The sequence below is a fragment of the Salminus brasiliensis genome, chromosome 2 (assembly GCF_030463535.1).
Source record: "Salminus brasiliensis chromosome 2, fSalBra1.hap2, whole genome shotgun sequence".
NCBI classification, from domain to species: domain Eukaryota; kingdom Metazoa; phylum Chordata; class Actinopteri; order Characiformes; family Bryconidae; genus Salminus; species Salminus brasiliensis.
The window spans coordinates 24,994,020-25,019,220 of NC_132879.1; the positions used below are offsets into that span (position 1 = coordinate 24,994,020).

The 25,201-nt window shown below is 39.7% G+C and overlaps 1 protein-coding gene across 3 annotated transcripts in view; it reads right to left on the reverse strand.

The window, feature by feature from the left end:
* Positions 1 to 1,600: 1,600 nt before the first annotated feature.
* hcn4l (hyperpolarization activated cyclic nucleotide-gated potassium channel 4l) overlaps positions 1,601 to 25,201 on the reverse strand; it is a 28,485-nt gene continuing 4,884 nt past the window's right edge. For 2 of the 3 annotated variants that reach the window (XM_072671793.1, XM_072671801.1), the window contains exons 2-8: positions 21,029 to 21,452; positions 18,408 to 18,569; positions 16,552 to 16,770; positions 13,791 to 13,937; positions 13,364 to 13,604; positions 8,353 to 8,517; positions 1,601 to 5,680 (exon numbers count right to left, since the gene is read on the reverse strand). In XM_072671793.1, the coding sequence (XP_072527894.1) occupies positions 4,125 to 5,680; positions 8,353 to 8,517; positions 13,364 to 13,604; positions 13,791 to 13,937; positions 16,552 to 16,770; positions 18,408 to 18,569; positions 21,029 to 21,452 (2,914 nt within the window). In that variant the 3' untranslated portion in view covers positions 1,601 to 4,124. The remainder of the gene's footprint in view (positions 5,681 to 8,352; positions 8,518 to 13,363; positions 13,605 to 13,790; positions 13,938 to 16,551; positions 16,771 to 18,407; positions 18,570 to 21,028; positions 21,453 to 25,201) is intronic. The other variant, XM_072671809.1, reaches the window with a different exon arrangement.

The following is a 25,201-nucleotide window of genomic DNA, read 5'->3' on the forward strand; positions in this document are numbered from 1 at the left end:
AAATGCTCAGAGATTTGAAAATGTTGCTCATAAGAGGAGAAATGTTTGATCATGCCCTAATTAGCAGAAATAGCAGTGTGCATATTCACAGACTGCATTGTCAGGATGGCAGGGATCAGCTGGTCAATTTGTATGCAAATAGGGTGAGGCTTAGCCTGGCTAGCACTGTACAGCCCTTCTCTCAGGAACAGAGCTATTTTCAGGGACAACCTCAACACACACAAAAAAATGCAGACATTAATGCAGAAACACCATATCACTCCATTTTGAACAGCATATCGAAACTGCATATGAAATTAAGAACCCCTTTTGATCTACAACCTAATATATAGGCTCTGTTTCCCCCCTGTTTTTAACTGTGCCCTCATCACTCCTTTCCAAAACACATCCGGTTAGAATCTCCCTAGCCACTCTATGACACCGCTGTGGTGGTGCTGTGATTTGGAGTGTAGGCTAAATATTCGAGTATGTCAGTCAGTGAGCTCAGCAGGGGGGGAAGGAGAGGGAGACAGAGAGAGAGATTGATCCAGCAATGCGTCCGCTGTGTCTGGGAAGTGGACGATGCTATCTCTATCCCCTATTGGAGCAACATCAGAAGGAGTCTGAGGCTCTAGAACATGCCCTGAAGGCTCAATATAAAGGCCCACTAACTAAATGAGTACATCGGATTGGGTTCTCAAGGACACGACCTTCTGACTTGCTGTATGTGAAAGCTACATAGAGGCCAAAAGACTCAATCGTCAAATTCAATAAAGACTTTGAACACAAACACACACAAATGTGGAGAGAGAGAGAGAGAGAGAGAGAGAGAGAGAGAGAGAGAGAGAGAGAGAGAGAGAGATGTGTAGAAGGGAAAGAAAGGAAGAATGACAAATTGTGTGTAAATTGTGTAAATGACAGACAGCTAGAGAGAGAAAGAGAATTAAACAACAGGGACATAAAGAGAGAGGCTGATGTAAATATATATAGAGAGAGAAAGAAAAAGAGACAGTAAGTTAGGAAAAGATCAACTGTGTGTGAAAAAGGGAGAGAGAGAGAGAGAGAGAGAGAGAGAGAGAGAGAGAGACTTGAAAAAAGAGAAAAATGAATATTATGTAGAAATTGAAAGAAAGACAGGAAAAGAGTCAGAGAAAGGCACATAAGGGAAGGACAATATAGATAGAGACAGAGATAAGAAGGGAAAAAGTAAGAAAAAGAGAAAGACAAAGATGATAATAAATAGATAGATAGAAAGATAGATAGATAGATAGATAGATAGATAGACAGACAGACAGACAGAGAGATAGATACAGACATACAGATAGATAGATAGATAGATAGATAGATAGATAGATAGATAGACAGACAGATAGATAGACAGACATACAGATAGATAGATTGATAGATAGACAGACAGATAGATAGACAGACATACAGATATACAATATAGATAGAGACAGAGATAAGAAGGGAAAAAGTAAGAAAAAGAGAAAGACAAAGATGATAATAAACAGATAGATAGAAAGATAGATAGATAGATAGATAGACAGACAGACAGATAAACAGACAGACATACAGATAGATAGATAGTTAGATAGATAGATAGATAGACAGACAGACAGATGAACTGACAGATATACAGATAGATAGATAGATAGAGAATAAGACACAAGGCAGAATAAATAACTGATGGGGACACAAAGTTTTAATGCTTACAGTTTCTCAGTTTTTAAACTATCAATACAGTTAATTGAAATAAACTTCACTTAGCTTCTGGAATGATATAATCACATAGCTTTATGTAATTCATCTGTACTTTGATAGACATTTATCGTAATGCATTATCGTTGTGTGGTATGTAAACTGCAGTTGGCCACGAAAAGCCAAAGGAACACAAACATATAAAAATGAATGATGCAAATGGTCCCTTCCATATGACCTTGTTTAAAGCCAGTTGAGAGTAATACTCTTGAATGTTAATGGAGATGAAAAAACTGTATGAAGGTATAGCCATTACTGCTGCTATTATAGCATTAATAACGCTATAGTCTTTCATCACAAATAAACACCTCTATACTAGTTATATAATCCCCAAAGAAAATATTGCACAAAATAATGCATACTTTATTTAGTAGTTCAGTTAAACGCAGTACTCTCTAGTGCAGACAAATAGACTCTTTGATGCTGGAGTAGTTACACCATAAATATTCAATATTCCACATCTCCCCTACATTTGCATTTCCCTTGTAGTTATCTGGATGGAAATGTGGGGACTTGAGGTAGTGTAAAAGGTAATCATACTATGAATACTGCAATGACACTACACTTTTCAAATGCAAAATGCAGAAGAAGTTTAAATCGATAAAGCAAAAGTAACTGCGAGTTCATACTGATATACATCTTTCTCATGACACTGTATGAAAAAAGAAATGTCAAATGTGAAAAAAGATAAATAAACACATACATACATGAAAATATAAACCAGTTGCACAGAATAAACCTTTATAACATGAATAAACTTGTCAGAAACTGAGATTCCTAAATGTCTTGTGGGTTGGGAAACATCTGCACTATTACAGTAAGAAGTTCAGATGACACTTTGCACCACAATGCTTTTGGAAAGCTCAACAGGGAATTTTCTTTGTTTACTTGTATGTCGTATTTCTTTCCCACAAAAACCTTGTCTTTCCATTTTTGCAGTTTTTCATATTTTTCATATTTAGATTTGACAGTTGCTCTTTATGTTTTCCATTTTAAGTTAAGAAAGGGTTTTCTCCTCCTGTAAAATAACCATTTTGGAGATACAAGGTTTTTGTGTGACAGCCACGACATGCAATAAAAAGTCTAAAGGAAGGACACTTAGAAATATACAACTCCTTCCCTTAATTCTGTACCAATTACATTGTCTATGTCCTTGCAAGGTCTAAAACCAAATTGTTAAGCTTATGGCTACAAACGCTTTCTAACAAATCTCTCTAGTTGTAGGATAGACCTGTCAGACCCTGGATTGCCAGAACAGTACTTTGTTTACAGAGATGAAATTTGTTTTAGTTAACCTAATCATAACAACATATTGTGTAACCAGACTGTATACCATATCATGCAAAATGTGTAATATGCAAGTATGCAAAAGTCCTTTCAAAGCAAAAACAAAAACAAAAGAAACAATAAAAATGTAACAAATGTACAACAAAGGTTTACAGCTGTAGTTCTGAAAACACAAGCTTTGGCATACCAAATGGGCTCATATCACTGTGTCATATTAGCACGTAATCATCTTTATGATCCAATATCTTTTGTTTGCTAGGAAGAAAGCGGCAATGTACAAACCTCTGTGCATGTACAAAATCAAGCATACAGTTTTATTGCTTAGGTACCGCACAAGTACACATAGAAAGCACATACAAAATGATTGCCATACATTCTTTATCTTATCTCTTTTGTGGTGGAAGTGAGGGGATCGTTCCCTGGTCGTTCAGGCTCTAAGGCAGTTTTGTTAAAAAAGGAAAGGCCATAGAAACTGAGCAGTGCGCCTTGATCAACAAGGAGGTATGGGTTGGGGGCAAGGTCTAGTGGAATAATCAGTCTGTGTCTGATAATTAAGATGATGAGGATTAGATGGGTGCATGTGTGTGCATGTGTGTGTGCAACCTGATAAGTGAGATCTGTACTACATGTTTATTTACCACACTAGATGACAGGATGAATAGCAAGGAGTATTTTTGCATCTTTCCCCAGGATGTTTCACTCCTTTGAAAGGGGCAATTTTTTTATTGGTACAACAACAACCATGATTCTGTTATTACTGTAAAGACTTCTTCTTTTTTTGGAAACTGCTATTTGTTGCATATCCCTACATAATCTCACTGTCAGACATTAGTATTGCAAAATATGCTAAAAGAACTTGGAAGACACAGTCATTTTGCTTGTACACAACTCAGTCATTCTCATACACGCTCATTCAATCATCAGCCAACTCTATATTCCTTCATTTGGCATTATGAGTTGAAAAGTAGTCATTGCACGATTATAAATGCAGGTAGACAAACATCCTCTTCTCAGCCATAAAAGTTTTTTTTGTCCATAGATATTACTAGATGATAAAAAAACGCAGTCTGTACAATAGACAAGGGTACAGTCTGGTCTCATAAGTTTGATGGGAGTTTGGGGTGTAAGCTTGGCGTCCCTGGACTGGATCTGTCTCTAGACCCAGGGGTTGGTGAGCCACAAGAAGAGCCAGTCTGCACTATGGACCCTTTTGAAGTCTGTCTTGATAGGGCCACATGTCCTGGTATTGAACTGTAAGGTTTGGTAACAGGGGTGGGTGAGGGGGTTTTGGCAAAACCTGAAGTTGACACCACGTGGGACTGATCTGGGACATGGGATACTGGTCTTACCAATTGGGGTCTTTCAAGAGCTCGAGGAGAAGGGAGTGATATGGAGATGGTGCTGACGTCCTGAGAGGGGAGATCAACCAGTGAGCCACCCCTCTCTCGTTGCTGGGAGGGCGGAGGAAAGAGGGTCTGAGGGGACAAAAGAGAACTCTGAGATCCAGAGGTGCTGGAGGGGTTGCTGTGAAGGGGTGTCCTCTTCCTCTGAACCAAGGGACTCTGGGATATGGGGCTCCAGGCTGGCGGAGTACTACATGGGGAGGCATTACCAGATCCATACTGGGCAAGTGAAGCCAGGGCAGATGGTTCAAAAGACTGCTGGGGAAGGAAATCAGGCTGTGGTATGCTCTGAGGGTCCTGAGTCTGGGGTTTTGGGGAAGACTGCTCTGAAAGATTCTTTGAGCAAAGCGGAGATCTGGTAGATGGTGATGGAGTGGCTGTCCTGACTGGCTTGCTTAACTCCTGACTGCGTTTGATCTGATGAAGACTGGGCTGCGTGGACTGCAGTTGGGTCAAAATAGGGCTTATGGAGTGGGCTATCAAAGGAGTTAGGGTAGAGGCAGGAGGGATGGCAAACTGAGCTGCCTCTCCACCTATTGCCCCTTGCTGGAAGAAGCCAGGGAGTGGAGCAGTAATGTTGGAGAAGGAAGCTGGTGAAAACTGAGGTTGGCTGTGGAGCTGAGCTACACTGGAGGTTCTAGAACCACAGGTAGAGAGAGGTCTGTGGGAGAAGATGGAGGCTTCGCTGATGCTTGATGTGGAGGTGGTAATTGTGGTTGTGGTAGAAGATGGCAGGGAGCTGGAAGCAGAAGGAGGAGGAGGTGTGAATGCGGTTGCAGAACATTTGGCTATGAGAGAATCTAGAATAGGTGTTTCCACACCAGAGCCCAGCTGAGAACTCGCTCCAGAAGACGAGCCACCCCTTGTGGAAGCACCTGTAGCCGCAGTTGGCATGGGGAACCTTCTCAAATGGCCAGGTGGGTCTTTGAGTGAACCTAGCAAGGGCACTGGAGGCCGGAAGAGCGTGTGGGGCAGATGTGGGTGCCGAGTAAGGGCGATGGCCACTGAGGTGGTGGCAGCAGCAGCTTGGAGAGGTGCCTGGATGAGAGGAGCCCAGATGACTGGGGTGTGTGAGGAAGGAGTGTGTGCTATATGTGGAGCTGGAGGAGGAGTCTGTAAAAGGTGGGCACAGTGAGCCATGTCCCTGTCATGCTGCACAATCTGCTGGATGATCTCATTTTCCTGGTAGTTCAGCACACCTGAGTTGAGATCCCGCTGCACTTTGTGCTGAAGAACAGAATTTCTTTTTCCTGTCATGACAAAAAACAGGTCTAAATTAGAACAGAGATTTGTTTACATTCAGCGACAAGAGCAATCCCCAACTCCCCAACTCATCCCAAAAGTACTGGATGAAGCACTATAGTTTCACTGCTCTACAGCTCATTGTTGTTGTTTTTTTAAACCCTTCTAGCCCACGCCTGACTTTAGGTATGGTGCCAATAGGTAACCCAGTTGCTGACACATGCACAGCTGTACATTCTCTAAAAGAAGGAGGAGTCTGTAATAGGTGGGCACAGTAAATTGGGATGCTTTAGAGAGTTCATTATGTTCACCATGCCCAATGCTAACTAGTTATCCAACACCAATCCTACAACATCAGTACCTGATCTACCTAATGCTCCTGTGCCTAAATGCAATCTAATCCTCACAGCAATGTTCTAGTCAGTCATCCTCAAACAGTACAGTGTGTTTAGTTTCAGCAGAAAAGAGTTGGGGGGGGGGATTATAATTACAACAAATCACAGTAATTACTGTCAGGTCTGTTGCCAGTACTTTACTGTACACAAGAAAGGGTAAGGTTTACTCACTGGCATGAACTACTATGATACAATGGATGTGCTAACATCAGGGTCTGCCAATCAGAGAGCTGACACCTTTTGTTCATTGTTTTGAGAAGCAGTAAGCACAGTGCCTGTACTAATTCACTAAGTTACTCCATATTGCATAACGTAAAAACAGGCATCATTGTGGCTTGGGTAAAACATAGGCACTTTACAAAGCCAAGATTTAGTAACAGACCCTTTGGCAGAAATCACAGCTTTCTGCAGTAGCTAAAAGTCTGTTTATGTAGCTGCATTTGTTTCTCCACTCCACTCCACTCCACTCCACTAGTTCTGAGATATTCTTGAGTCATCGTGCTGCACAGCTTTGTTCATAGTCAACACATTATCTTGCTGTAGAAGCCATCTTATTAGTAGCTTCAGGCTTTTTAACAGATGGTTTGAGATTTGTGTTTAGCATATGCTGGTATTTTGTAAAAAAAAAAAATAATAAAAAAATAAAAAAAAATTCTCTCCACTTATGCAAATTTGCTAATGTCACTGGTGACAACACAACTTCATAGCATGATAGATCCATGTTCATGCTTCACAGTTGGCAAGGTGCTCTTTTCATTAACTTTTTTTCTATAAATGTAGATTTGCTGATTGAAGACTTCCTCAGTCCATAGCACTTGTTTTGTCTTGTCTTTCTTCGTATTGGCTCTTCCATGAAGATTATACTTGCACAAGCAACGCTGCACAACCTAAAGGTTCTGGGCTGTCATATGAAGGTTATGACTTTCCTGCCTTGCATGCATATGAGCAGTTCTCATGGGCAGTTCTCTTTAAGATACGTCTTAGTCCTTCAGATTTCATTCACCCCTTCACAGTCCCCTGAACTGCCAACACACTGTAGCAACCACAAGCTGAAAACGCTTCTTATAGCCTTCCTTTGCCTTTTGGGCATCAATTATTTTCATTTTCACATTTCATTTTTAGACTGTTGCTTAGAGGAGTGTTAGCACAAGGTTTAAATACGAGTCAGAGAATTTATAAAGCAAAAATTTGATTCAGTTGACAGTTCCTAATTACAGCTGGTAGCATCACTCAGACCTGATTGGCAAATCATGCATTTTAAATGCTTAGATTGCCTTAATCTTTGTCATATTGCCATATTAATTATAATATTCATTTTTCTGTGTGTGCTACTTCCTAATAAAAAAGGAAAATGTAGGTTGTATAAGACATTTGTTTATAAGAATATATTTATTACTTATTTTTTTTATATAGAAGTATTATATTAAGAATATCCAAGCCTTCATGGATATGTTGATATTTCTTTCCAGCTAATGCAGTGAAGATTGCTGTAGTTTTCTTGTTTGTAGAGATTTCAGGGAACCCTGTAATCATTTTATATAATTTTATTTACCTTACAGTAAATTATAGGGCAAACTGTTAAGAATTGACATGAGCTCCCAGAACTCATAGAAAAAATGTATAATATTAATAATTAAAATTCAGTTAAATGTTATTGTAAATTATATTGTGATGCCCTGTAAACCTACTTTACTGCATATACTTAAATATTTATGTAAAATATTTACACATAAAAGTTTTCTTACAAATTGTTTATTCCTATGGCTTTTAGTGACTGAATATCACATACTGCTAAAAATCTTAGTGCAGCAGAGTGAGAAATTTATTTCAAAGTGTGTTGACATTACTGCAACTAAAAATATCGCTGCTTCTCCTCGGCCTTGACGTTTGCTGAAATTTCGACAGAGTGGTCTGACATAATCTTTGTAGCAGCTTGGAAAAACAGCCTTTCACAGGGTGCTGTCTTGAGATTCCATCTTGGCAGTTTTATGACTATCATCGAAAGATTAAAAAATGCACAAATATGTCTGTTCATGCGTTTCCATGAATCTTATCAGTTGTTGCCATCTGTTACAGGATGGTGCATCAACACTTTTTTTTGCATTGGTATGAGGACACTGCTTAGCAGTAATAACAGGTCTATAATAATATACCCCAAATTTAGGCTAAGGGCTAGATGAAAACAAAATGTACATACTGTCACTATTCTACTCCTATTCTCTGTTCCTGTGTTTTTGTGTGCTCGTCTATCTGGTGTTTATATGGTCTCAAATAATAGTTCTCACCAATGCGGTCTAGACGATCAAGGGCTACGGTCTCAAAGGCACGCCGCATCATCGGGTACTCTTCCAGCACTTCGTTAAAGTGGTCCACAGACAGGGAGTACAAACGGCAGTATGTTTCCGCCCTCACGCTGGCTGTTCTCCTGCCCCGGGTCAGCAAACAGATCTCTGCACAGGATATTAAATGTATGAATATCAGCAACATCACGTGACAAGCACACATTCAGAGAGATAGCATACAGTGACTCAGAGAAACAAATCTATCCTAAATGACACCATGAAAAAGCAAAAAGCACTCATAGCAATGATATTTTTTTCTTTTTTTTTCCTTTCTTTCTTTTTTTTTTTTTGTAAATCCATAATCGGAGCACTAAAATGCCATTTTCAAAGCTTAGTGTTACTAAAGCATCATCCGTTAAGACAGGTTACAGAAGAAATCACAGAGTAAAGCTCCAAAAAAAAAAAAAAAAAAAAAAAAAATCACAGAGCAAAGTTGAGGAGGATTTCTAAATGGTGGTGTGGGAGGGAGCATGGAGGGAAGCCTCAAGTGCACTGTACTCATCAGCAGCTTCAACACTGTAATTGGGGTCCTCGGCTAACCTTTGTTGGGTGCAGCGGGTGACTTCACCATCTGTGGTGCTTGTCCAAAAAACAAAAGCCTGCAGCCACACGACTGACTGCAGTGTGCAGCATGCATGTTACAAAATTAGGCGTTTCCTGCAAATGGAAACCCCTGCAGCGCCTGGAGCCCGCAAGTCCGTGATTGATGTTGCTGATTGGTACAAGCTGTATGTTTATGAATAAAAATACAGTAGGGCAATAAATAAGGTGCCTGTAGGCCTTCAGGGCCCTGGAGCAAGATGGAGTGCGGATGTTTGGATAAGATAGGACAGCAGACATGGCCTAAGGGATTACTCTCTCTCTCCATCCGTCACGGCCAGAGTCATAAACAACAAGCAGCCAAGAGCCACTCCATCGGAGCACACACACTCGCTATCACACACACACACACGGAGGGTGGGGAGGGAGTGGGAGGACAGCGAGAGAGAGAGAAAGAGAGGGCAGAGACTGAAGGGAGAAAGGGTAAAAGAGGGGGAGGAGAGAGCAAGGAAGAATAGAAAGAGACACATAGAGAGAGAGAGAGGAGATAGAGATACAGAAGATATGGAAAGATATATATATACATATATATATATATATATATATATATATATATATATATATATATATATAGAGAGAGAGAGAGAGAGAGAGAGAAAGAGGGAAGGAACAGAAGCCTCAGTAAGCTCTGAACCACACCGCTATCCAGCCTGCTTTTGCTCTCCTCTGTCTCACCCTCTCCCTCACTTACACACACACACACACACACACACACGCAGGGTTTATAGGGAGAGAGATTATGAGCGGCTTGTTGAACATGTAATGACCTCAAATGAGTCCGGGCAGAAGGAAGGGGTTTTTGCAAAAATATGACTTTTTTTCTTGAATAAATCTGCAGCTCACTGATAACGGGGTCTACTTAGCTGTGATCCTGAAACCACAGAGGAGACAGCGACAGAGCTTCACACAGCCCAGAATGCTAAAAATGAGTCTTTGCTACTTTTTCAGAACAGGTGGGCTAGAATTTGTCAGGAAATATTTGTATGAACATCACTCCATTGGAATAGAGCGAGTTTCTGGTATCTGGTACCTTCACCATCTGTGCATCCTCTTTATTGTCATTTTTGCTGCCAAGCACAGCTACTTTCAAATCCATTCAGTAACTGACATTAAAAATAACTGATGAAATAACCAAACGTATGCTGAAACCTTTGCCGACATTTTAGCACGGTTTACAATAACCCAGAGCCTGAGCTATAATAAGAAGCTGCAGTGAACAACCTGATAAGTCTCCACACCAGCTATCCATTATCAGCCATTCATTATTTTCTTATTCTTTCCTTTCTTCATCTAGTATTTGAATCTTAGGGTGTCGCATGTCCCCACTGAGCTGGCATCGCAAGTCCCACTGATCGACAGTTGAGGAAAATTAATTTCATGAATGGCTAACTGATGTTGGGTGAGGAATTTCCCTAGGCTCCTAAAATGCGCTCATTTGCTGCCTCTGTTCCCCCCGGGAACTAGCCGATAACACTGCTGGAACACCACAGAATCGGCCTGCACAGTTAAGCTCATTACAAACACTGCAGTTAAAAAAAGGCCTAGCTTACTTAAAGGGGAGCGCCACTCAAAACGTTATACATAATGGATAATGCGTTGGATCTTCCAGTGTTTGACTGGAATACATCATTAAGTGAACCTGCAACTTCAGACCTTCCTCTGTGACTAGTAATATTTTTTTTATGTGCCAATACCCATGTATAAGTCAACCTGGCAAGCTTAGTGAGTTTGAAAATAATGACACATGACTTTATCTACTTCAGATGTAGGGGGCTAAAAGTGCTTTAGACTTAGTATTTCTGTAACATGTTCATTCCTGAGCGCATGGTGGTCATTGGTGAACATTGTAAGATCCTTCATCCTTCACGTCTAACACACATATTATAATATTGTAAATTTGGGCAATAGTACATAAGCGAGTGCATTATTGTGAGTGCAATAGTGATGTTATTTGCATGTGTAATGTAATGTGTTCTACTGCATTCATACCATAGTTTTGACAAAATGTATGGTATAGAAAAAGTCTTGTTTTTAATATTGAGAAAATGTGTTTTGAAATGTACACTGATCAGTTATAACATCAGCAACACTAACAGGTGAAGTGAAAAACGATTGATTTATCTTTATCTACAGTGACATCTGTAAAGTAAACTTTACTACTGGACTCAATATTTATTGCACACTGCATAATTTGCACACTACCCCTAAATTATTTATTATTCTCTGTCTGTACTGTGTTGTGTTGTCTGTCTGCACTTGTTTGTGTTGCACTTGTGTTTTGTATGCACTGTGTCTATGTTGCACCATGGTCCTGGAGGAATGTTGTTTCGTTTCACTGTGTACTCTGTATGTAGTTGAAATGACAATAAAAACCCACTTGACTTGACTTGACTTGGGTGGGATATTTTAGACAACAAGTGAACAGTCAGTTCTGGAAGGTGATGTGTTAAAAGCAGGACAAATGGTCAAGCATAAGGATGTGAGCCACCCTGACAAGGGCCAAATTGTGCTGGCAAGGGAACTGACTGGGCCAGAGCATCTCCAAAACAGCAGGTCTTGTGTGGTGTTCCCGGTATGCAGTGGTCAGTACCTACCAAAAGTGGTACACGTATTGAACCACCTGAAAACTGGGGACAGGTTCATGGGTACCTAACTCTTATTAATGTGATCCATGGAGGCGTCATCTCACTACTTCCAGGACTTACTGCTTGGTGAAAGATACCACAGGTCACCTTCAGAGGTCCTGTGGCGCCCTGTCTTGAATGCTTATTTCTGTAGTGGCAGCACAAGGGGCCTGATCATAGTATAAAATAATACTAAATGCATCTGTTTTGTCTTTACGGTGTCCTCTCTTAATTCCTATCTGTTTCTTTAGTATCTTTGTTTTCTGGTATTTTGTGTATTTTAGGGGTCCAGGCACTAAAGGTGCTGGATCCTTGTTGTCTTAGGTAAGATTCACAATATTCTTTCTAAATTGTTCTAAAACAAATTATGCCAAGGTGTACAGACATGAAACTTGGTGAATAGGTAGTGCTTCCTCACACTACATAGGCACACAAACATAAGCATGATCAGCCAGAAGGGGGCGTTACAGCATAGTGGCATAAAGACATAATTCTGCTGATTCTTTGGCCCATACCAACTCAAAATGAATCAGCTAAATTAAACTTTGAATCAGCTCCCTTAGGCTTTTCATCAGGTTTTCATAAGACTGTTGTCAGGTCAAAAGGTCAACCTGTTCAAAACTTGACAAATATTCTCATTGAAGGCTTGTAATCAATGAGCATAACATATTGTTTTATATCTTCTTTTTGGCCAATACTGGTTCATTAGATCTCACTGAGATGAACAGTGCTTGGACCCCATGTATTGCCACTTGCGACTACAAGTGCATCTCAACAAATTAGAATGTCATGAAAATGTTTCACTTCACTTTTGATCACTATGACTTTTAGCTCATGAAAACCAAAAATTCAGTCTCTCAAATTATTAGAATATTTTATAAGATCAGAACAACAGAAAAGGATGTACAGAATACAGAACCGACCAACTTTTGATAACTATGTTAATTTATACACATTAGTACTTGGTTGGGGTTCCTGCTTTCACCTTCACCTCGTCTGTATTGCTGGGTCGGGTGTTTTTTTCATCTTCCTCTGGACAATATCCTATATTTTCTCAATGTGGTTCAGGTCCAGAGAATTGGGTGGCAAATCAAGCACAGCGGTCTTCCCCATGATTTTAGTTGTGTGTGCTAAAGTAGACTGAGAGATATACAGTTATACTGAGTTATACTATTTGATTAGTAATTTACTCAAACTTGAAATGAAATATTCAATAAATTAAGATAATGGATTTCTGATTTTCATGACCTATAAGTCACACTGATCAAGGTAAAACAAAAAGGCTTGCAATATGTCACCTTATGCGTAATTAATATAAAATATGACAGTTTACCTTTTTGATATACATAGTGAACAAAAATGAACCTTGCACAATGTTCTAAATTTTACAAAGTACTGGTTTGTTTATCATTTTAAGCATTTTTGGCCTCTTAAAAGCTTCATCTGAATAATTTGTATTATTACAATTATCATATTCCCCAATACAAGTTCCTTAGATTATCTTAGATTAAAGTAACCACTGTTACATAGCAACCAGTAGTCAAATAATAATACAACTATGGAAAAATTTGCTGTTATCAGATATAACAACATGTATAGCACCTTCAAGCTAAACACTGAGAACCACTTTATTAAAGCTGCAGTCCAATGTACTGATCCCAATAGTCCCAATCACTTAACCTCTGACCTCTAAATCAAACATTTCAACCATAACCTCAGCGGCTACTTACCTCCAAAGTAAGATCCATCTGAAATCTTTGTCTCTTTGCTGCCCTTGGTCAGGACTGTTAGCACCCCATGCTGGATGAAATACATCTTCTTTCCCACAGTGCCTTCTCGAATGATGTAGTCTCCCGGCTGGAAGACCTCAAAGCGTAACTTTGTTAGCATGGAGGTCACAAAGTTAGGATCTGCATTGGCAAACAGGGGCATGGTGGCCACCAGCTTTCGACAGTTGAAACTGATTATCTCCTTCAAAAGAGCAGAAACAGAGGAAGAAAGAAGCAATGTAATTCTCGGACTCAATCTGACATGCAGTTCAGTCACCACACATTCAGACTAAACATCAGTGCATCTTTACACACCTATTAAGAATGCAAATAGATGTATGGGTTTAAAATATGTAAAATACATTCTGATAAAGGTCTTAGGCCTTACCTCTCTAAGTGGTTCATTCAGTTCTCCAAGAATGCTCTCCTCATCAAACATCTTGCCCTGGTAACGGTGCTCGTAGTAGTCATGAATCCTTTGGCGCATGTCTGCGGGAAGCTTGTGGAAGGACATGTACTGCTCCACCTGTTTGTACTGCAGTTCAGAAGAAATATGGTGTTGGTAAAATGCCCTCTATATGGGCCAGAATTGTGAAAAATAGCTTTATTGCAAGCATCCTGTGGGTTGAGGTGATTGAACCCTGTGTATTGCCGCTTGAGTTCTACATGAGTGTTTATTATTATTATTATTATTATTATTATTATTATTATTATTAATGGGCCACAACAGAATCTTCAGATACACAGAAAATATGAGAGATCCATTTGTACACTGTTTATTATACAGCAATCTTGAGTAATGTTTTGATACTGAACGACAGATTGAGGAGTGTGGGAGGCGAGATACATGTTTATGTGACTTTCCCATATTGCTCGTGAACTTGTGAGCAGTGTTTTCGCATCTGCTACTATCTCTCCTCCTCGTCTCTCTCTTTCTCTGCCTGTCTGTTTGACTTCTAGGAAGGGCATATAGTATTGATAGGGTTTGTTTTACCCACTCTCCCCTCTTGCTGTCTCTTGTGTTATTTTATTCATGTCTGTGAGCATGACGGTGCGTTTGCAGCCCTCAAACGTTCAGCCCTCCTCCGCAACTCCTCCTCCTCCTCACTGTGCCCTTCTCTCCTCGTCGTTTCTCTCTCTCTCTCTCTCTCTCTCTCTGGCTTACAAACGTCCCACACAGAGCAAACACCTTTTCCTATTCTCTCTTTCCTGTCCCTTGCAAGCACCCCACCGCCCCCCCCCCCCCTCACTTTCTCTCTCACTTTTTCTCTCACTCTTAGCACTTTCATAAGCCTCCTCCACAGTAAGCCTTCCCTCTCATGAACTCCGGTCCTGGCTGTCGACTGCAGTCCTGGCTTCACCATGCCCTTCACCACATGCTAATACTCCTGCCATGTCAGCTGTGATTGTTTAAACTGTGCTGTATGCATCCCTTCCGCCTGCCCACATGTAGCACCTCTGATTCTCAGAGAGGGCCCGCTATTATCATATTCAAGGACAGGAGACAAAGCCAGCAGGGATGACTCCAGACAGGAAGAAATAATGTCAAACAATACAGTTGGGCTCCACTCTGGAGAGCGAGGAGGGAGCGAAGTCACATTCAAAACTGTCAGGATAAAGTAGGCTAAGCATGAGTCATGGTGTCAGAAAAAAAAAAAACAGGCTGTCATTGGAATTTGTCCTTTTCAGGAGATGAATAATGCTGTTGTCAGCAGGTTGCTGGTAATCGCATTGCCATCAAGGAAAAGATATCCAATCAAAGTGTGAAAAGCCACGCTACAGCAGGTAATGAAATAAACAGCCAACTTCACTAGGCATTAGGCCCCTGACAAAGCCTCGCTAACCCCTGCAGTTCTCTCGTTCTCTGTCTCTCTCTCTCTCTCTCTCTCTCTCTCTCTCCCTCACTTTCCCTCGAGCTTCCAGTGCTGGGGAGAGTGAATTCTGCATTCTGACACCAGAATCAAAGTCATCAGTGTGCAAGCACTGTCTCAGAACAAGAACAAGCGCACTCCTCTCCTTCTGCATGAAATGAAATGAGGAAAAAAAGGCCTGTGTCACGAGACATTATGCTACAATACTTCACAAACCGTGTTTAGAAGACGGCGCAGGCGAGCTGAAAAATCCACAAGGAAACCACTGCAGCTCCATCAATAAAAACGTCCTGTATCAACAATGCACATTGCCATAGCAACTGCAGCGGGGCTGAATTGACTCGAGTCTTTTGACATAGCAGAGGTCAAAGCTCTCGTGTGTCCTCCTCATTAAAAATGGCAACAGTTCAATTAACACTCAAAATGTTCCAGGCATGGAAGACAAAATAGTGCCCATTGATCACCGTTGAGGTCATGAACCATTGAGATCAAACAACTATGATAAGATAAACTTCAGTATCTTCGTATTTTGACTGTTTACTACATACTAGGTTTTAATATATGGGCATTTAGACGTGCTACTCAAAACAGTAGGGGTGCAGGGATATGCTAATGTCACATTAAGATGTGTATTGCTCTTTGATTGATCTTAGCGACACGATACAACACATTGAGTTTGCTTTCATTTTTGGGACTGTAATGTCCGGTGATGTTACAGTATATTTAGTTAAATAGTTAAATAATATACACAAAGCACTGTTCTTACAAGAGAATCACATTGTATTTGCTCAGTGTAAATGCTTTCAGATGTAGCATCTAGGGAGTCTTTTTTATGGCATTTTCACACCTATAGTTTGTTTGCTCTGGTCTGAATCAGTTAAGGTAAGGGCAAAGAGTTTGTAAGGGCGTTTTGCCCTTGGTTTGGTTTGTTTTCACGCTGGGAAAAGGTCAAGCACACCAAAAGTGCAGTGGTATCAAGGTCAGATCATGTTTGTTTGCAACAGGACCAAAAACAACTCTTCTCAAGTCCAATTTAACCGGACTTTAAAGTGCACGTGAATCTTGATAGCATAAAATCAAGGTGTATTTCATTCATAACATGCACACAACACCCACAGAAGCCCCATATTTATTTATAAAACATAGAAATGAATAAGTGTATTGTCACACCATTATTAAACACAAGACTCACTTTTGTTTTCTGAGCACATTTCCTTTCGACATTAAAATCTCTAACTTAATTTGGTAAGCACTTTCACCACCGTCTCCCTCACTAACCTTTTCCTGGTATTGCCTCCGTGAGGAGTCCAGTGATTGAATGAGGGCGGTGGCGTGACCCACAAACATGGCATAGCAGGTGGCACCTACGATCATGCTGAGGATGGTCAGCCAAACGTCTGTCATGCCTACGGGTGGGTACATGCCGTAGCCAATACACAGCATGTGGCTCATAGCCTTAAACAGGGCATAAGAGTACTGCTGACCCCACGTGTCGTTCTGAAGGAGAGAGAGAGAGAGAGAGAGAGAGAGAGAGAGAGAGAGAGAGAGAGAGAGAGAGAGAATTAGAAAAGAAAAGAGAGTCGGTGAGTAGAGGAGAGCGAGGGGAGAAGCAGAGAAACATGTACAGCTGAAACCAGAAATAATTCATATATGTGCACCATTTTGAATGGAAAAGTCAGCAATGCAGGAATGAATGTAGAAAATGGAAGGAAAGGTAAAGGCAGAGAGCAGAAGAAACAAGTCAGGAAATCCGAGAGAGAAAGAAAAAGATTCTCCTTTGCTGACAGGATTCCTGAAGAGCAGAAGGGGCAGAGTGAAATATCATGTCTTCTCTGACAGCAGAGAGAGACATTACATGTGCTTCAGGTGGTTTTGGGACACCACTTTGATAGGAAAGATATCCAGGAAGAAACAGGGCAAAACAAAATAAGAGAGGCAGATGTAGGATTTGTTTTTTTCGTCCCATATATATACATTAATATAAAGATGACACTTTTTTACATTTCAAGCGAGATTAGTCTGTTATTTTGTTTGTGCAATTTTATAGTGAAAAAGGATAGGATCACCATAGGAAGTTTGGGCACCTCAAAAGATTTAGCTCTTATACCTTAATTGGAAGCTATGGTCAGGAATTTGCCAGGAAATGCAAATTCCAAAGCTTCAGAAATACTTTGACTCCACAAACATTGTCTCAACAGTCAGCAGCCACATGCTCCTCTAACCAGTGGCCCAGCAATATGAGAATTAAAGTTAGTTATGCCCACAAAGCAGGAGGAGGCTATAACAAGATAGCTATGTGTTTTTAGGAAGCTGCTTCCTCAGTTCACAATGTGATTAAGAAATGGCAATTAACAGAAATGGGGAGGTCAACGTTCAGAGAGAACTGCCTATAGGATTGCTAGAGTAGCACATTAAACCCCCTGTTTGACAGTAAAAGACCTTTAAGAAAGGTGGAGTGTTGGTGAACTATTACTATTTTATTCTGCACAAATATGAAAATATGGACTTCATGGAAGAATCATGACCATGCTGTCTGAACAGCAACTGCAAACATCACAGCATCTGTAAAACAACACTGAAGATGAAAAAGAGCATGGCTTTAACTACTGGGGGAAAATGATCCTAGCCTCAGCCTCAGCCTTAGCCTCAGCCTAATCTTCATCTAAAATCAGTGGATTTAATATATGCAGCAAAGAGTGCAGCAAGATGGCCCAAATATCTCACCGAACTAGAATCCTTTTGCTAGTAGGAATAGACAAAATCCCCCAAACAAGACCTAAAAACTCTACAAAAAAGCTGCTACCAAAAATATGTTTACAAGCTGTGATGCTTGTAAAAGAGGATGTTACTAAGTATTGATCATCCAGCATGCCCAAACTTTTGCTTCTTATTTTCACAATAACAATATATGTATATCTGACATATATGCATATATTGCTGTGTTCTAGGTATGTGAGAAAGGTCCACACTCAACATAGTGCAGTGTTATCTGAATGGTGTTTTAAAAGCATCTATTGCTTGGATAAATGGTTTTACACAATTTGCTTAGGTGCCCAACACTTTTGCACATTACTGTATATTTTAGGCCTGGAGAGTAGTAGAATAGCTGATGATGGTCCATGTTTCCTACTTACCACCATTTTGTTTTTAGAAACCCAGCAGTCAGAGGGGAAATCCTGCAGCATGGGCACAAGGAACTGCAGGCAGCCGTCCCAGTGGCACAGCAACAGCATCATGCCAATCAGGTTGACTATACGCACCATAGCGCTGGCCAGGTCATAGGTCATGTGGAAAATCTAAAGGAAATGGAAGAATGGGATAGAGATAGATTGTGATTGTGATGACAGAGCCACAGTATGTTGTGGGTCACATTTAAGGCTTAATCCAAGCTCAGTTCTGGGCCACGCCGCTCTTAAGCTGGTTTAGGCTGGGGAAATGCTCATGGATGTGACGTGTTACATAACGCACAGTATATCTTTGCTGCTAATGTTACTAATGGTCCATGGGAGATCACTGACACAGGAAAAAAAGAGTGGCCAGATACATGGTGTTTAATACAATCCACACAGACAGTGATGTAACACCCTCTCTCTTTCGCATAGATTTCCTTTACTTCATGAGCTTTTGGGCTGATGGGGTTGATTGATCTGGACAATTAAAATGTCAAAGTGCAGGCATTTAACAATGGTCAGATGAAGAGATGGGGGGCCGGAGAAGCAAGGGCTGGCTTTGTAAAGCTTTTTGAACCTGTGTTAAAAGCTTGCGTTCTTAAAACATAAAGGAGCTACAAAGAGACATTTGACCAATGCCATACAGGAACCACTTTTAATTCCGTAAAGAACCATATTGGTAAAAGAGATATGAGTGTGCAAAGGTTTAAAGAGCCTTCATTTCACGTATACATCAAAGGCTAAATTGCACTTAAGAGCTGCTACTCTCATTTGTTTTTCATTTTAATTTGATTTATTTACTCAATTTTCACACAAATTTCCAACAAACAGCCCTTTTAAAGAAGCTTGCCTAAATAAACTAATAAGAAAAATATTTAAAAAAAGATTTATAGTGTATGATAGATAGTCTGATGATGGTGATGTCTACACTAGGACAGTAATGAACATATTACACACATCATGTGTTTATTTGGTCTTATTTTGTCAACTTTCCTCAATTGCAATGATTTATACAAAAACTAGCCTAATATCAATGATACAGAATGTGTATGTAATTTACTCTGATCTGCAGTGAAGTAAAAAACACCGATTATCTTCATCTACAACAGAATCTGTTTGAAAGTGGAAAATATAATAGTCAGCAAGTTAACAGTCAGTTCTTGAAGGTGATGTGTTAAAAGCATGATGCCAGATACCACAGGACTCCTTCTGGAGGTCTTGTGGAGTCCATGCCTCGAATGCTCAGCTCTGTTTTGGCGGCACATGGGGGACCTACTGAATATTAGGCAGGTGGTATTAATATTATGGCTGATTGGTGTATATGTAAAAATGTATGGCTCAACACTACAACAATGAAATGGATATAGCCAACAACAAGTATTCACTTTTTTTTGAGAGAACACTACAATTACTGTTTCCTTTTTTATTTTTTCTGTGTATATTGGAAACCCAAATTATTTACTTTAGTTTGTGTGCATAAAATATTAGTGGCAAGAAACTCATTACAGTTAAAATAAAAACATGAATGCCAATTCGTTAACACTCTTATTGAAATGGTCCTTTACAGATGATTAATCACTTAACAGAGTATCAGTAACACATCAACAGCAGTGAAGTAACAGTAGAGAAGCATCTGAATACTGAGGTAAATATGCTGAAGATGTTTTGTGAATGCATTACTGACATTAAGTACACTGAATATGTTACTTTCATCCAGCAAAGCCTACCTACAGTCTTACCTAAAACCTAACCCTAACCTGGTACTAATCCTTACCTTAACATTAACCCCAAAACCCAATCCTAACCCTCATGCTGACCCTAATCTTAACCTTAATGCCAACTCAAAACCTAATCGTGACTCTCACCCTGACCCCTTAATCTTAACCTAATCCAGTTAAGCTCCAGTTCCAGACTGGTGACAGCAGCAGGTCTGTAACAGCTTGTTGAGGATGTTGAGATGGTCTGTATTAGACTTGTTAGATGATCAGTGATTCCTCAGGTGGACATCTACAGATCTGAACTTGGACACTCCAAATAAAGTGAAGAACAGTTCAATTCAGGAGAGGTCTTTACCGAAGTCTCGGTAAAAGGTTCAGATGCTGCTACATCGCTCAGATGTTGTTGAGATGTTATTGAGAGTCGGATGAGTATTTATTTCATTTAAAAAGGTTCACTAAAATTAATTGTCACCGCCAATCCTTTTAAATGTGCTTCAGCCCATTAAAGCTTAACTTTTTGTCCAAAATTGTCCAAAAATAATTTTGCCAAATGAGGGAAATCAAATCCTTAAGAAATCATCAACTAAAGCTGTTTTATGCAACCACACACATACAGTTATTAAGCAAGTTAAATTCAACAAAACTCCCTAACACAGAAACATTGAGAATAACTTGGATTTAAAAAGGAGAAGCCATCCAACTCTGGGCCAGATAGTGGGATTAGAGTAAACTTCAGCAAAAACAAATCTTAAACTAGAACAAACTGATTGTAGATGTTTGGATCTACTGCATTTTGTTCTTTTTCATTTGCACTGTTATTTTAATGCCCCTGTAGTATTCCCCCATGCTTACACCATGCATACTTACCTCCTCCCACTGGTGAATGTATCTGATGAGGCGGGACAGTCGTAGCAGTCTGAGCAGACTGAGGATTTTGGTAAAGCGTACGATCCTCAGAGCTCTGGCTGTCTTGTAGAAGTCTGAGTCAATCCGTGTCTCAACAATGAGGAAGATATAATCCACAGGGATGGAGGAGATGAAGTCCACAGCAAACCAGCTCCGCAAGTACCTCACCTTAATCAGCTGAGGGTCCAGAATGATCTCTGTACTGTCCTCCTTCACAATACCAGTCCGGAAGTTCAGGACCAAGTCTACTAGGAAGAAGGTGTCAGAGACCACGTTAAAGACGATCCAGGCGGGGGTGTGCTCATCTTTGAAGAATGTGATGCCCACAGGGATGATGATCAGATTTCCCACCATCAGCAGCAGCATTATCAGGTCCCAGTAGAACCTGGATAGAACAAATAAAGCAACTGTGAAATTCATCCATTTTTTTGCCGGAGCAAAACCTTGTATTTCCAAAGATAGCAATGATACTTTGTGGTAGGTGGTTGGTCGGACATGTTGGACACTTATTCTAATGAATGCATTCAGCTATTTTAGGTTGCACCCATTGCTGACACAGATTTGCAACTGCACACACAGCTTGTCCCTGTAGAGAAGTATTACCAAAAGAATAGGACTTGCTGGAGCAGATTAACATGAACCTATTGGCACCATGCATAATGCCAGGTGTGGACAAATAGTATAAAGCCCCCCAGCATTGAGCTGTGGAGCAGTGGATCTGTGTTCTCTAGAATGATGGGGGGAGTTGGGGAGTTGAGGATGAGGTGGTGGTGATCATCTAATGTTATGACCTCACTAACACTTTTGTCACTGAATGCAATCAAATCCTTACAACAATGTTCCAAAATCTAGTAGAAAACCTTCTTTGGTATATAGAGACAGTTTCTCCAACTAAAACAGGACAAACTATTTTAATACCCCTGATTTCAGAAGAAACAATGAATAAACAGCTTGTCTATATAGTTTATTCCCACTGGCACAAATTGGCCTACGTTGCCAAACTTAAAAAAGTTAGCCTGTGATGTCTTCCACTTTTGGGATGTGGTGTTTCAAATGTGTTTAGTTTAAGTATATCAAGCACCCTTTAGTCCATATGGTTAATTTATGGAAACTAAATTACCAAAAATTAAATGCATTTTTTTATGATTTCACAGAAGCAAATGATTTTACATATAGCATGTCTATTCAACCTACAGCCCCACTGCTTTACAGTGAAGTTATAAGGAGTATTTTAGCTGGGACTACTGTTGAAGTACAAAACAGTCCAGCCAGTCTTAAAGGAACTGCAACAAAAACAACCTGCTTAAATAAAAGGTGGAAAAAGAGGCCTTTACAATGCTCTGGTAGGTCCTAAATTATGTGTCCCAAAATACTGATATTTTATGAGTAAGTAGAAAGTAGATTAGAGTTAGTAGTAATTAGTATGATACAGTTTAAAGAGGCTAGCATGAACTCTAAAATACTCTAGCAGGAAGATGAACTTAGCAGCTTGGTGCGATCATTATTCATTTTGCAGTCATTTGCAGTAAATTCTCCCCTCAGTAACTGAATGTACAGGGCATATGTAAATGAAAGACATTTAAGCCGACCAGGAGACCTCTGGCAAGCCTAGCGTTTCATCATTAAAAGATCTGCTGCTGGGTGAAACATTTACAAGAAAGACAGTGTAATTGCTGTTCCCCAGCATTAATTACCTCACTGGCCTTGACAGGCCTCCAAGATTTTAAGCTCTTTTGGTTTCCTCAGCTCATGAGTCATACAAAGTGATAAACATCATGATACTTTGACATTTCATGTCTCTATTTCCCTCCCTCTTGATCAGTGGCCTCTAATGATCTCCTGTAGTAAGAAAGTAACAATATTATTGCTTGAAATGAGGGAGAAAAGCATGAATTCGTTTTGGTAGTAAAATGGTGCTGAAGTCCTTAATTACCCTTGCTCCCTTCTATTTTGGGATTACAGACTGGTTTTCTTTTTGGCCCACATGTGTGAAATAATACATTCTAGTCAAGTGCTCTGTTGTAATTAAGCAGGCATCGATCACACTTAGGGATTGATATGCCCTATAGACCAGTATGGATTGCAGTGAGAGAAAGCAGCGCTCAGCATTTTGAAACAATCTGGTAGGGATTTACAACCCATCCCAATCAAAAATGAAAAAATCCTATTAGAGATTTACCTCGGATAAGTGGTTAATAAAAATGGGACAACGCATGAAACACAAATGGCCTACCAGCTAGGCTATTTTGGGTGTTTTGCAAAAAGAGTGCAAAATCTGGTCATGAAACTAAAAAGATACATTAACAAGAGATGTAATAGAAACTATAACAGGAACTGTTAGTCAACACTGAGTTGGTGAGACAAACCTTCCTATACCATGAAATCTCTAGTTACGCAGCCGTCTGAACAACCCACCATTATTTGCCATGCTGCTGTTCTAATGTACAGCTACTCTATTGCTCTAATGCTAATGTGCTCTCGATGTTCCATTAAATAATACCACTCCACTTTCAGAACATTTGTCCAGGTCTTTTCAACATTGCTTGGACCGAGCTTTGGTGGAGATTACCCAAGAACAAACCATCTATACAAAGTGTCAGTAAAGCTGTCAGCTTATTCTCAGTTTTCAGATTATAAAGGATTTGCCTTTGACATTTGGCCTTGGGCAGATGCTACAGTGGTCAGATCGGTCTGTAGAAAGAGAACAAGAGGGACAGTAATTGCACAGAAATGTCGTACTAAACAGATCATACATTTACACTATGTTTTAGGTAAGCATGACCAAACGTTCTGTTTTGCACAAAGAACTGGACAGAGAACACAATAATCCCTCTGTCATTTTTTATAACACTTTTAAGCCGGTGTTGTTTGAACAATATTATTCAGCCATCACGCTGTAACCTGTCTTTCAGTCTGAATGCGATCTCTAGAACATTGTGGGGGTTATAAGAAGACACATTTAAAATCCATACAGTTATATCATAATTATTAACATCTAACCATAGCCAATTATACCACGATGAAGTGAATGTTGTTTAGGACAGGTTGTACTTTGCACTCTTTAAAATAAAGGTGCTTCAGGTGGTTCTTTAAGTGATGGCGTAGAGGAACCACTTTTGGAACCTAAATGATGGTTTATAAAACCTTTATAAGGTTCTTTAAACTCATAAATCTTAAGCAGTATATCTTACCTGCATTCAGAAATATTAAACTGCATATATTAATGATCAACTATCAATATTTTTTGTCATAATTCTGTGTTATCTATCTCTACTTTCTGTAGGCTGGATCCCATAACAAGCTAGAAACTTGCAGAAGCTTACAGACAGGATTGCAGTAACAATGACCATTTACAGTAGTTTACAATTCACACCACACATGCTTGCTTTTCAACACAAGCTATAAAGATGATAAGGAAAGTTAAACAGTTTTTTTATGAGGAGTGCTAAATCATGTCAGGAGAAAACACACAGGTCGATGATGCAACTACAGGTATGTGCTTATGGAAAGTGTCCTGTTACCCTATACTGTGCAGCCATGACAAAAGGGATAATCAAACAAACCCAGCATGTAAACATACTGCAAAGTGATATACTGTGAATAACTCCCTATAACAATCTCCCTATGGAAGCTATGCAGACTTGCCGAAACTGCCCATATTAAACACATATTGTTGCTGCCAGACAAAAACCTTGTTTCTCCGAAATGGCAGCTTTACAGAAAGGAATTACAGTGTAAAAGATGCAATGATTGTAACGAGTGTAATGTTTTTTTTTTTTATTCCTTTGTTTTAGTCATTTCTACTGGTCTATTCATCAGGAAATTTTTACATGAAATACACATTTTACAGAATCAAATTATGGCAATTTTATTTTGTATGACAGCAATAATATATTTAAACAACGTTTTATGGCTTTATTGCTTTATTTTTTGTTACTTTGTGAAGCACAAAAATTTGTGTGTGTATTATATGTATTTATAGAAAATAAAAGGTGTTTTGCTAAGAATTGCTAAACAGGTTTGTAGGTGACAGTTGTGTTATGTAGCTATATAGCATCAGGAATGAGGTTATGGTAAAATTAACATTCATAATTCCTTGTTATTAAAAATCTGGGATCAAAGGCGGTTTGTTTG